Genomic DNA, 12,714 nt, shown 5'->3' on the forward strand with positions numbered 1-12,714 from the left:
GCGTAGTGTCTTCGGTGGCTACGGACAAGAACCGACAAGTCCCTGCCAAAGAGGTTTGTGAGCACGCCCCCACCCACCTACCTACCTACCTACCTGCCTGCCTGCCTTGCCAAAGCTCGTACGGCCTCATCTTCATGGCAAGTGAATCCTCAACCGACCTGACTTCTCTCCCAACTTCCTTCCAGAAGCGCGACACACGCCTGCCAGCCTCATTACCAGCGGAAATCCTCGTAGTCGTGGCCATATTCGCTGAGCGGCCATTTATGCCTCAGCGCCCCGTAACCGGCGGGAAGGAGACGCTGGCCCCGCGCTCGATCACCCGCAGCGACACCCCCAGCGTCCCGAACTCCTCCTGTAACCCACGCAGTCGGCCTTCCCAAGCAAGGTCCGGCTCAGGGGCCTTCTCCTCCCTCGATGGCGCCGCCACTCCTCGGCTGTGGCGCTCGTGGTGGACAAATTGACAAAAGAGGCGTTGCAGGGCTGGCAACCCGCGCTCCTCCCGGCGATACTGGAGTAAGTAGTAAGTATCAATCAGTCACAGCTACAGAGATTCTGAGAGCGCAAACAGGAACCTTCGCCGAGGGCAGTGGGGCAGGTGGGGCAGCTTGGGGTGCTCACAAGCATTTCTGACAGGATCTTGTCTGTCCTTGGCTACCGGGGACACTACGTCTGTAACTATTTATCTTAGGAAATCAACAGCTCCATTGCGAGATCCACTATGAGTACTCTTCGTATCTAGAGTGTATCCTATTGCCCCCCCCCCCCCCCCAGACTTGGATCCAGGAGCAGTTCGCAATCCAACCGGATCGGCCGGTCCTTCGAAATCCCTTAAACCTCCGCTCCGGCCCGGAAAACATCCAAGACCCTGATGGTTTGACGGTATGACTCGTAGATAAATTCGATTCTCCTTCACTCGCTACCGGATGACGCACAGGAACTATGAAAAGCTAGTCCCTCCTTAACGGTGGTTGGCCTCACCCACAACTTAGCCCTAGTACAGACAGACAACCACAAAACCGCTTTATGCTTACAATAATTTCCCGCCAATATCCAATGCATTGGCAATTTGTCTATTCAGCTGGCTTAATGTTTTCCCGGTGGATTTTCCAGCGGCAGGAGCTGCAGCATGATGGAGAGGCTGTGCTATGAACCTTTCGCCGTAGTCCGCAATGAGACCTTCAGCCCGGTGCTAACGTCGAGGGAAAAACGGCTTGTATCTATCTATTCTACAGGATGTGTAGTGTACCATCCGAGACCTAAACCGATAATCAGGCCAGCCTTGCGCAGGGTTGCCAAAGGGGTGAGGTGAGGAACAGAGGTTCAACGTGACAGATTCAGCAGACCCAATGTCCCCCAAACCTTGACAACGAAACGCAAAAGGTTTCCTGTCACCTCGGACAATCGCCTACCTGTTCTCTCTCGACTGTCATTATTTGTACCTATCTATTAATCCCGCTGCCAGAACTTCACCCACCCACCCTGGAAGATTCGAATCCAACGTCATCCCCTTTTGCCCCAAGTTCAGCCAAGTTTCGCTTCGCCGCCAAAGTTTTACCTTTCCTCTCACAGAAGGTTCCACGATGAGACTGTCTTCATTCTTTCCCCCTCGTCCTCCTCAGCGAGGCAGTCGGCCGTGTCTCAGGCAACAGCTGCCTGGAGCAGGGCGGTGTTCAGCGGCGCCCCGTTCTCGCTGGCTGCTGGCAGTGTGGTAGGGCTTGTTTGATACATATCATCCAAGGATGATCGTCTTCGACTGTCCGTCTCGCTGTACCCTACACTGGATGCGGAACACTTTCCCTAGGGAGAGCCAACCAGAAGAAAGGAGAGAAGAAATAACGATGGTCCGTGAAAACTATACTCCGGAATTGAGCAGAGTAGAGGAACAGTCAAGATCTGCGCCCACCGAGGTAAGTACATAGTACGTACTTGTACCGATTTGCCCCATAGCCCCAACCCCACATCAGGGCTCGGCAGGGTATCTGGTAGCCCACATCTTGAACCGATGATCCCTGGGCCATAAATGCTGTTATCTACAAGTACTGGCCGTCATTTTCTGCCCTTATTCTCTTCCAGCTCCTTTTGCGTGAAATGTCTGTACTGTACATCAAATGCGCCCCAAGTATGCTAGATCTGCAAGTCCACGTAACTAAGTAAGTAGGTCTGTCTTTTGTTTCTCTTGTTACCGTTGTTACCGTAAAAAAAAAAAAAAAAGTTTAATAAGAGAAAAACAATGGGAAAGAATATCCTGTAGTTAGTACTTCCCACGCGATCAGATCCCAAGTTTTCTCGAGATTAGAAACGGGCAAAGTAGCACGGCCTCACCTTCCCTCGAACCAAGTTTGCTAAAACTCGAGGCTCATAGGTATTTTGTACTTGTACAGTACCCAGGACACAGTACCGTACTCCGTTACCTGCAGCAGCAACAATCTTCTTTCACAAAAGCACCCTGTAGGATGTACCTTCTCAGTTTTCTGATTGGTACAATTACTATCTCCCACTGAACTGCTTTCCAACAAGACTTAGGGTCCTTGGAGGGAAGAGGAGGGGGGCGGACCTGGCTATCCAGGGTCCTGAGGGGTCCCGGAAGAGACATCCACGAGGAGGTGCGATAATGAGGTTTTCTTGATTCGATCCGTTAATTATAGTTCTCGCGCGACGGACTATATACAGTATATTCCTCTTATGCTAGGGCTGGGTGGTGCGAGGTTGGATGAAAAAGTGGTTTGCTTAGCACGCAGTCCCAAAGCTAACTATAAAAGTGTGGTTACCTAATAGAAGTACTACTCAAGAAGGCAAGGGGGTGGGTTTCCCGTCGTGGATTGTGTGCAAAGGAGCGAGCACGATCAGTACTCCAGACCGTAGCTTACTGGAGTCGGCGACTCGTGCCTTAACCTTCTTACATGCTTCCTCGTAGGTGTGGTAGGTGTACGAGCATCACCCGCATGAGCATGGTTCCTACACAAATCCGCAATCTGGCGTTCGTTCGGGTTATGTTCAGCCTTTTTTGAGTAGAGATAAATACTTGGTAGGATCATTCATACCGTGGGTGCTTTTTCTTCTTGCTAGCAAGATAATCGCATACAGTCATAATACAGTACAATAGTACATAGGCCTAGGAATCCAACCGCCGATCCACCCTACAACCTGACCACAAACGATGTAATACAAAAGGATATGATTTATTATGGTATAACCCACATTCCCGGCACCCACTTTCACAGTAATCATAACTCCATCCATTCCAAGCCTACGCTTTCTCCCCCACCTAATAAGAAGACACTGCGGCAAAAGAAGGGGGTTTACTCCCAAGAATCGATCTTCATCGTGCCCTTCTCCTGCAGATTCTGGTGCATCTTGAACGCCTGGAAGAGCAGGTGGGGCTCGTGCGCCATGCCCTTCTTGAGGCACTCGAACTCGGCCCGGTCCAGGTAGTCGGTGAGGATGGGCTTGTAGTCCGGGTGGGAGCACTTGTCGATGATGACGCGGGCGCGCTCGCGGGGGGAGAGGCCGCGGACGTCGGCGAGACCCTTGGCGTTTGTTAGTATCTTTCACCAGAATCACTGTGGAAGGTGTTGGGGGGGGGGAACGTACCTGCTCCGTGACGACAACATCCAGATCATGCTCCGTCTGGTCGATGTGCGTACAGAAGGGGACGATGCAGCTGACACCGGTGGGGTCGACCTTGCTGGGCCGGGTACTGGGGGTGTGCATAATACTGTACTTGCTGGACCGCAGGAAGTCGGCCGAGCCGCCGAGGCCGTTCAGCATGCGCGAGCCCATCACGCAGGTGCTGTTGGCGTGCGCGTAGATGTCCACCTCGACGGGGGTGTTCATGCCGATGCAGCCCAAGCGTCGGATGATCTCGGGCGAGTTGGAGACCTGCTGCGGGCGGAGGAGGAGCTTGCCCGCGTACCGCTCCCAGTTGTCGTAGAAGCGCTTGAAGCCGTCGGGCGAGAAGCGGATGGAGGTCGCCGTGGCGAAGTCGAGGTTGCCGCTGTCGAACAGATCCAGGAACGAGTCCTGCAGGACCTCGGTCCACACCTTCAGGTTGGTGAAGTCCGCGCCGCCCTTGCTGAGACCGCCGATGACCGCGTTGGCGATGTTGCCGATGCCCGACTGGATCGGGAGGAGGTTCTGCGGCAAGCGGCCGTGCTTGACCTCGTGCTTGAGGAACTCAATCAGGTTGCTGGCGATGGCCTGCGAGCCGGCGTCCTCGGGGGCGTTGGGCTGCGTCTGGTCCGGGTAGTCGGACTCAACGATGGCGACGACCTTCTCCGGGTCGACGGGGATGTGCGGGGTGCCGATGCGGTCCTCGGGCTGCATGATCAGGTAGGGTTTGCGGAGCGGGGGCTTGTCGGACATGACGATGTCGTGCAGACCCTCGAACGAGGGGCTGGCCGTGTTGACCTCGATAATGATCTTGTCGGCCATCTGGACGAACTCGGGGGAGGCGCCCACCGAGGCACCGGGGATGATGCCGCCGTCCTCCGTGATGGCCGAGGCCTCGATGACGGCCACGTCGAGCCGGTTCTTGGGCTTGTTGAGTGTGTACCAGCCCTACGTCTCGAGAATTAGTACAGGTTCCGCCGGAGACAGCCACCTCAACCCCATCGGAAGCAAGAAAGGGAGACCTACATAGACCAAATCCGACGGAAACATGCTCAGATGCTTATCAAAGAACTTGATATCCCCCGTGTTGATCCCCCTTGCGATCTCCTTTCCGACCTGATGGGGACTCCGCCGCTCGATCATGTTCAACCGCGCCCACCGGTTCTCCGTCTCGGCGCCGGAGGAGGCGCCCACGAACAGGCTGTATTTCAACTTGCCCTGGAGGTTGTTCTTCTCGACGTGGTCGGCCAGAGCCGTGGGGACTTTTCTGGAGGGCAATTAGCCTGGGGTCCGGGCGTGGAGCAAAATCACATCGCGCAGATCAAGGGTTCAACCGAGTGAGGGGGACTGGGGCAACGCACTTGGGATATCCAACACCCGTGAATCCGGACCAGCCGATGTACGATCCATGGGGGAAGAGGTCGATCAAGTCCTCGGCCTTGGCCAGCTTCTTGAGGTAGGAGGGTCGCCGGACACGGCTTTTTAGGAGGGCGGAGGCTGACATTGTGGGACTGGTTCAAGAGGAGGGGAGAGGAGAGGGGGGAGAGGAGAGGAGGGAGGAGAATGAAAGGAAGGGAGGGAAGACAATTGAGGGTGGGTGAGATGGGAGGAAAGAGAAGGAGAGGAAAAAAGAAAAAGAGAGGGAAATTTGACAAGAGAAAGAGAAAGAAAAAGGCCCAGCAAAAGAGGGGAGACGGTGGGATAGAAATACGGTCGAGCTGTTGCTGTCGCTGTCGCTGGAAAATCCACCCCCGCCTCGTTCCACTGCCCCGGTTGATTCGGGGATACGGAGTCAGACACTGCTCCATAATTGACACTAACTATCACTTACTATCTAGTTACCTAGAATGACTACAATACGGACATACGTACTACACTGTAACTAACGTGCTCTCACCCCGCAAATGATGAACATCCCCCAGTCCAGTCCAGTCCGGTCCAGTCCACCGTGGGTGATTATTACTCCGCGTCAGCTGTTGTGGAACCGGTTATCAGCTCAGCTCCAGCTTCAGCCCAGCTTCAGGGAAGCTCTCCAGTCCACACAGTTTTTCTAGACAATTCCTGCATAGATGGTCAATTGCTGGGGTCAAAGACACGCGAGATGACAAGCTGCAAGGTGGCCAGATGTACGAGTCGCTTCGGGGCGTTGAGGTCTTGTCGCAGAAGCTCAGTCCATGACTGGGGGCTGACGTCATCCCGGCGATATCTCGGCCCGCCGCCTTCCAGGCCTGGCCCTTTTCGGAGTCCTCAGCTCTGTTTGCATCTTCAACCTGTTCAGCTGGACTATTATGTCATATATATAGCATGGCAGACATAGCAATCTAGTCAAGGAGACTGAACACAACATAAATCATCCAAGGATTAAGTCAAGGTCAATGGAGCATTCCATCCCTGAAACCAACTCACCAGTGAATCCCGACGGATCTCCGATCGCCCCGAACTTGTCCCGGTCCAGCGACCGCGGCGGGCTAGTCTCGGGCTGTATCGGTTATCGCACCCTTGAACAGTCTCGGCCACACGGAGCTTTTGGGTTCCCCTGCATGGACGATCGGCAGCTTAACCAGCTTAGAAGCCAAATCATAGCCACCCGGTTAATAACAGCTGCCCGCGCGGGTATCTAGCTAGTACTGTGCACTGTATGTACACAGACGATCAAGTTAGCTGGATTCCTGAGGCATCACAGACCTACTTGCCAGCCGCACAAATAACATCAGAAACAGCAAAACTGAAGTCAAGCAAAGAGTATCCACTTCAATTGAATCTCAAAATCCACTCACCGAAGGAGACAAACAAGGAAAAACAATTCCTGGGGTCGTGGGGTGGCGCGGTGGTTGATCCTGAGGTTCCGGCCCCGGCTACAGGACCAGTAACAGCACGCCCGGTCAACCAAACTTACTATACTCTACTTATCCATGCCTGAGGCTCCAGTATACAAAGACTGGTCAGAGAAATATTCCTATTTGTACAATCATAGGTGAAATTTATGCGCTCATCATGGACCTGAACGCAAAACACCGATAGAGAAGTGAACCTGAAAAAAGAAAAAGAAAAAGAAAAAAAAAAAAAGGGAAAAGATGGCCAAGAAATCGCTGCTTCAAACATCCTCCTAGTTTTCCAAAGTCACGCCCACTGAACTGTTCAAATATGGATGAAAAGGCTGTCCACACAACCATGCCCTTCCTCGAAACTATAGGTACTTCATTCAAACGGCCAATAGCGCTCATACTCAGCCTTCTCCTCGTCAGTCTCAGCCAACTGCTCCAGGATCAAGCCTTTGACTTCGTCGAGGGCAGCTTTGCAATCATCGTATCGCTCGTGCTCGATGAAGCCCTTGTCCGGCCAGAGATCACCCGTACTCTCCTTAACTTCCGTCACAAGCTTGGTCTCTGCCACCGCACTATTGCTATCCATCTTGATCCGCTCGATGTCTGCCTCCAAAAAGTCGAACGGGAATGGGGTATTGGCGTCACCAACGGCAGGTAGGTCCGTCCACGTATCTTGGAGATCCACTAGAAGCGACTGGAAGAGCGCCTCGCCGTACTCGAACATTCGGTGGGTCAGAAATATCAGCCCGTACGCTGCCGTCCGTGTAAATTCGACTACCCGGTATAAGTCGGGGTTTTTGGTATGCATGAGTTTCCGCCATCGGATGAACACGTTTTGGATGGCGTACTCCTGGACAGCAGCTGATCGTTCTTCGGGCGAAAGCCCGGAGAAGTCTGGCCGGGGTGCCAGGTCCAGCGTTTCGGGCTTGAGGCCATCCCAGTCGAGGAAGCCGGGATCGGGATTGTGGTTGAAGAGGCGCGAGATGTGACAAGGGTGCCAGTCGATGATGCCCGTAATCTCTCCGGGATTGTGCGGGTCTACGAAGACGTTGTCATCGTGCAAATCATTATGCCAGGGGCAGGGTCTGGTGATGGCTGTATCTTTGGGGATAAGAGTATCAACGATTTGTTGGTACCATGCTAAAGCAGTAATCTTCTTTTCCGTGTCTGGTCGGTATAGCTTTGGGCCGCAGAATAGAACAATTGTTTTTAGGGGTTCCAGAGACTGGATTGCCTTCATCTCTCGTGTACCGACTGCTTGCAGATACTGCGTTAGAGAAGCTCCTGTAAACTGATCAGCGACTATAAAACAAGTGACGCAAACCACGACGTACATGGCCCCTTCTCAATGTCTAAAGCGAATCGGCCTGCATCACACCAGTCCCGGCCTGTAGCCGGGCAATGGCAAGCCCAGAATCCCTCACAGCCTGACCATCCTTGACAAAGTGGTTGCCTGCTGGTGGCTGCATGTCTTCCGTATAATACAGGCTGCCGTAGTACAAGAAGGAAACGCTCAGCCATTGCTTCTGGAGACGTGCCATAGCAAGAAGCACTTGGAGCTTCCGTGGTAATTTCATCGTGCTCCAGACTTGGGAGAGAGGAACGCCTCTAACTTTTTCCATGATGATAAACTCCGCGCCAACAGGGTGCGAGTTGGCTCGCGAGTACCCGAGGCGCTGGGGTGTCAAGAAATTTTCTAGCCTCCCCAAATCAGGGGAGTTAGCAAGACTTGAATGTTACTGGTGTTCAGGATGAACTTACAAAATCCATCGTGGCGACTTCACTAGCAGTAGTAAAGTGCAGAAGGCCAGCAGTCGGGTTGGGAATCTTGGCTACAACTTCTTGACCGTCATCCATGGACATGAGAAACGCTTTGTTGAACATGCCGTCAGGGTACTTCTTATTAGCAATGCATCGCGCGGCTCACACCGACTGTGCTGCGACTCTTGCGAGGCTATTCAAGTCGAATCTGAGCTCTCGCTTTCGAGCATTCTCTGCCTCATCAACAATGAAGCGGCCACGAGTGAACTTGAAGAAATCAATGTCAGGATTCCAGTCTGAGACGAATAAGTGATATGCTAAATCGCGCTCTAATGGGCGTGCGTACCTATCTGAGAAGCTTCCAAGTCCCTGCTAACAAGGCAGTGATAGTAGGACGAAGGTGAAGCTTTGAAGATTGTGCGGCAGTGGCTTTTCGGGTTTGTTGTTATACTCTGAATGTAGCCCCTGGGTCGCGCGGATAGGGATCGGCGCATTGTTCAACGAAATGTATAGTACGTAATGCCTTAATCTTGCCAGCCACCCTGAAAATCAGGTAGCTCACGGTCATGCAAACATCAGCATCGAGGAATCAAGGTGTAGGAAGGACCAATTGAGGGTATGCTTCCTCGCTGCACGAAATGAGAGAATGACAATGCAGGTGTCGTGGAGGAAGATTGAGAAGTGGCCGTAGTGTGGCATTCCAACCTGTCAAGGGAAGGCTGGCATGGTCAGCGTGATCAGGCCACTGTGCCTTGCGTCGCGTTTCCATTGCCTCTTCACGGCCGCACAGCCGACACTTTTCCTGCGAATGCTATGTAAAACATCTTGGGGTGTGGGGTGTTGATTTAGTGGAGCTTTGGTGGGGATTTCACCCACCCAACTTAAAATCTTTTCCGAATCGTTTGCCCGACTGAGCTTAGCAGGCTCGGGCTACGGAGTACAGTGGGGACACATGCCACCTCTTAGATCTCAGTAGTTGATTCAGCAATACTATAGACTGATATCTACTACCTATTTCCTTGAGCAAGTAGTGGTACTGAAGACTACAATATCAGGCTACACCGTTTATAATATTACATACAGAAATGACCTACCGATACAAGTCTAAGAATCATGCTGGCAGAATCCGACTAAAAGGGTAGGCGGAACAGGAGCCGGACGAACTTCCGGCATACCTTATTTGTAGCGGGTGGGAACCATGTAAACTATCAGTAACCAAGCTAACTTACCGCAATGAGCGGCTTGTAACATACAGACGACGGCGACCTTTTCATATAATACCGATTGACACTATAGAAGCCAGCAATGAACTTGTCAACCAAATGTACTACTGCACCTGCGCGAAAGAATCTTAATTATGTCGCTGTTCTTCCCAGAAGAAGTGCTCATCACTATGCAACACCCTTGGCCTCAAGAATACCCACCCCAACCCCCCGCTCCCCCCGTCTCTTTACAACGTCTCGCCGCGTTTCGCGTTCGATGAGCTCTGCAAGCATGCCACCACAGCCTGACACAACAGATCTCTTCCGATATACCAGCGGCCGCTGGCTCTGGGATGAAGAGCAGCAGCTACGAGACCGATTTTCGCCATTTAACGTGCTGGAATTACAAATAGTCGCCGCGCAGAGTGTCGGGGCAGAGACATGCACGGCAATCACAAAGTTGGCCGAAGGCTCGTTCAACAAAACCTTCAGGCTAGAGATGGGGAATGGCTCAACCGCGATCGCGAGAATCCCCCATCCGATCGCTGGGCCTAGATACTACACCACAGCATCTGAAGTCGCAACGATGGAGTTTGTGAGTACTGAACCGTAGACTCCCCAGTATGATAACAATACCTTCTAAGAAGACGAAATCCAGGCCCGCACAATCCTCGGAGTACCCACACCTCGCGTGTACGCTTGGAATGCAGACGGGAATAACCCTGTCGGATCTGAGTATATCATCATGGAGGAATCCCGCGGTACGAAGCTGGAAGATGTATGGGATGATTTTTCTCTCGAAGAGAAAATAGCGGTCATAAAGGATCTAGTCCAACTGGAGGAAAAAATGCTTCAAGTGCCACTGAATAGGTTTCCTCTAAGCCCCTAATCAAGTCTGATCTATTAGCATCTTGCTAATCATGACTTATAAGTTATGGGAGTTTGTACTATGCCGGTGCCAATATCAGAGGCGCCGTGCCCGCTGATACCTGTGCAGAGATATCTGCCGAGCTCAAAGACACAATCCGCCGTCGTTTCGTGATCGGCCCGATCGCAGAAAGGCACTATTGGTCCAAAAAACGCACAGAGATGGCCTTGGACCGAGGACCATGTGTGTATACAACCTTGCTTTTGTTCTCCTTTGCCGTCCTAACTAATGCCCCAAGGAAAAAGGGAAACGGCCACAGGAATATGTGCTCTCGCTAGCTCACCGAGAGGAGGCATGGATCCAGCGATACGCAACTCCAAGAGCCAAAGACAACCCCCTAGTGACTTCAGCAACGCAGAACTCTCCTAGCAGCCACATTGCCCTGCTACAGAAATATCGTCAAGTGGCTCCTTATCTGCTCCCAGCACATAATCCTGCTGTAGTGGCACCCTATATCTGGCATACTGATCTGCACGCGGGGAACATCTTTGTCCGTAACGGAAAGATCTCGAATATAATAGATTGGCAAGGGCTCTGGGCAGCCCCTTTGATCCTCCAAGCACGTCACCCAAGGCTCGTCGATTACAGCGGTAAAGTCATCCTGAAAGCCCCCGAGGACTTCCACCAGCTAGATCCGGCGGAAAAGACGCGGATCAGAGGCTCTATGGGTCGCTCGATTTTGCTCTACCTCTACGAGAAGCAGATTGCCAAAGAGCTGCCCCTACTGGATAAAGTCCTCCGATGGGACCACGGTCGGACAAGGTGCGAACCAATTCTGTTCGTGGGCGACACATGGGATGACGACCCTCTACCCTTGCGGGAATCGCTGATTAGGCTTGAGAGGTACGGAACGGCATGATTTTCCGCACAACCCGTCCTGTTCTATAGCGTGTTTCTTGGATTTCTTTTTTTTCTTTCTTCTTTCATTTCTTTTTTCCCATTTTCTTTTTCTTTTTTTTTCTTCCGCTAAAATCATCATTCTTGCAGATGCTGGAATGAATTAGGGTTTGACTTTCCCTGTCCGATTCATTTCACCGAGGAAGATCTTTGGGTCCATGCAGAGGAAGGTGCCGAGTGGAATAATGTGCAAGACTTCTGGAACTCCGTCGCGGGCGTCGTATCGAGAGATGGCTGGACCCCGCATCATCTATACAGGGATGCCATTGCGCTGTTCACCGAGCTACGAGATCTGGGCCTGAAAGCTATGGTGGGGAAGGAGAGGGATGCCCATTTGAAATCCAGACACAATGGGTCAAGAAGCATTAGCACTACTTCCCAAAGAAAAAGAGGGTTATAGTGCTATCAGCAGGCCAGGGACTATGTCGGCGTTCCTGGGTCATCCGGCCATTGACCAAGCCGGTTCCCCAGGCTGCACATATGGCTATCTTAACTAGTTTCGATTACTAAGGAATCAAGATAGTTATCGTTCTATATTATCTATCCCTGGGCTTTATTGAATCGCCGACAGTTTATGAGACTGGATCCTCTTAGGGCTCTAGGATAAGTCCTCTTGTATATTTATGTTTTTACAAACAATTGAATTCGATGCTTGGTCTAACTACCGAGATGGTTGAATTTACTCAGCTAACGTGGTTCCTAGAAGACCCATGTGTTTTCTTAAAAATAATAGGTTATTAAACCTCTACATCTTCCCATCAACAAAGCTCCAATATCAAAGCAAGCTCACAAGCCCCCGAATCCACGTGTCCTTTATACCAAACCTGTTAAATCCATCGATCACGATACTGCCTCCCGAGGCCTACTACCCTTCCAAAGTACAAAAAAGCCAACCTGCTACCCAACTCAATGTAAGAACAGATGTGCATTGAGAGCTCTTTCTTGTTCTTTTGGATGGGTGATGCAACAAAAGAGGCCGGTCTAAGCGATCAATCGCTGCGAAAAGCGAGACTTTGCTGCTTGCTGCTATTGACAAGAGATCTATACAACCCAAGGGGAGTTTCTCAAGGCATTACTGTAGTTTGTATAGGCTAGGTTACTAGATAGATCCCTAGGTCGGCTACTTGCCCGACAAGGCCACCGGGCCAGGAGATTCATAGACCCGCCGCCACCCGACAGAGCAACAGACCGGCGACTAGGTAATTTACCCAGACTACCGTACCAGCTAAGATGCAAAGAATTGGCTAAGCCAGCCACCAGACCTGACCTCCAGATAGTCCTTTGAGGTACTATACATAGATATTTTAGTTTGTTTCTGCTGTGGCAAAGTGCTTCGGCTTCACGGATGTTGCGCATTAAGAAGAGGGTCGGTATTTCTGATGAGTAATCCCGCTCTATAACCCAGTCGGCTTACTAGGCTACTTTATATATATTTATATCTTGGTTGGTTTACCTTAGTAACTGACTGACTACGAGCACCCAGGAATCAAGA

General features: G+C 51.7%; 5 protein-coding genes across 5 annotated transcripts; 2 read left to right on the forward strand and 3 right to left on the reverse strand.

Moving 5' to 3' along the window:
• Positions 1 to 268: 268 nt before the first annotated feature.
• BO82DRAFT_402177 (uncharacterized protein) lies at positions 269 to 624 on the reverse strand (the record flags this gene model as incomplete). The annotated part of the gene is made up of 2 exons (XM_025639309.1): positions 269 to 508; positions 619 to 624. The coding sequence occupies 2 exons, from the start codon at positions 622 to 624 to the stop codon at positions 269 to 271; spliced, it is 246 nt and encodes an 81-aa protein (XP_025491853.1).
• Positions 625 to 3,024: 2,400 nt separating this feature from the next.
• Positions 3,025 to 5,113, reverse strand: coaT (acetyl-CoA hydrolase ACH1; the record flags this gene model as incomplete). The annotated part of the gene is made up of 4 exons (XM_025632372.1): positions 3,025 to 3,527; positions 3,592 to 4,557; positions 4,636 to 4,876; positions 4,971 to 5,113. 4 exons carry the CDS (start codon positions 5,111 to 5,113, stop codon positions 3,300 to 3,302), a joined length of 1,578 nt encoding a protein of 525 aa, XP_025491854.1. The 3' UTR covers positions 3,025 to 3,299.
• A 1,694-nt stretch (positions 5,114 to 6,807) lies between these two features.
• On the reverse strand, positions 6,808 to 8,318 carry BO82DRAFT_364837 (phosphotransferase enzyme family protein; the record flags this gene model as incomplete). Its single annotated transcript, XM_025636973.1, has 3 exons — positions 6,808 to 7,718; positions 7,813 to 8,110; positions 8,196 to 8,318. The coding sequence occupies 3 exons, from the start codon at positions 8,316 to 8,318 to the stop codon at positions 6,808 to 6,810; spliced, it is 1,332 nt and encodes a 443-aa protein (XP_025491855.1).
• A 1,238-nt stretch (positions 8,319 to 9,556) lies between these two features.
• BO82DRAFT_383490 (phosphotransferase family protein) lies at positions 9,557 to 11,591 on the forward strand (the record flags this gene model as incomplete). The annotated part of the gene is made up of 6 exons (XM_025638021.1): positions 9,557 to 9,992; positions 10,056 to 10,267; positions 10,330 to 10,508; positions 10,571 to 11,168; positions 11,313 to 11,532; positions 11,568 to 11,591. Exons 1-6 carry the CDS (start codon positions 9,675 to 9,677, stop codon positions 11,589 to 11,591), a joined length of 1,551 nt encoding a protein of 516 aa, XP_025491856.1. The 5' UTR covers positions 9,557 to 9,674.
• A 281-nt stretch (positions 11,592 to 11,872) lies between these two features.
• On the forward strand, positions 11,873 to 12,259 carry BO82DRAFT_77293 (uncharacterized protein). The gene has a single exon (XM_025641533.1). It carries the CDS (start codon positions 11,933 to 11,935, stop codon positions 12,152 to 12,154), a length of 222 nt encoding a protein of 73 aa, XP_025491857.1. The 5' UTR covers positions 11,873 to 11,932; the 3' UTR covers positions 12,155 to 12,259.
• The last annotated feature ends 455 nt before the right edge of the window (positions 12,260 to 12,714 follow it).

Source organism: Aspergillus uvarum (assembly GCF_003184745.1).
Source record: "Aspergillus uvarum CBS 121591 unplaced genomic scaffold BO82scaffold_27, whole genome shotgun sequence".
NCBI lineage: Eukaryota > Fungi > Ascomycota > Eurotiomycetes > Eurotiales > Aspergillaceae > Aspergillus > Aspergillus uvarum.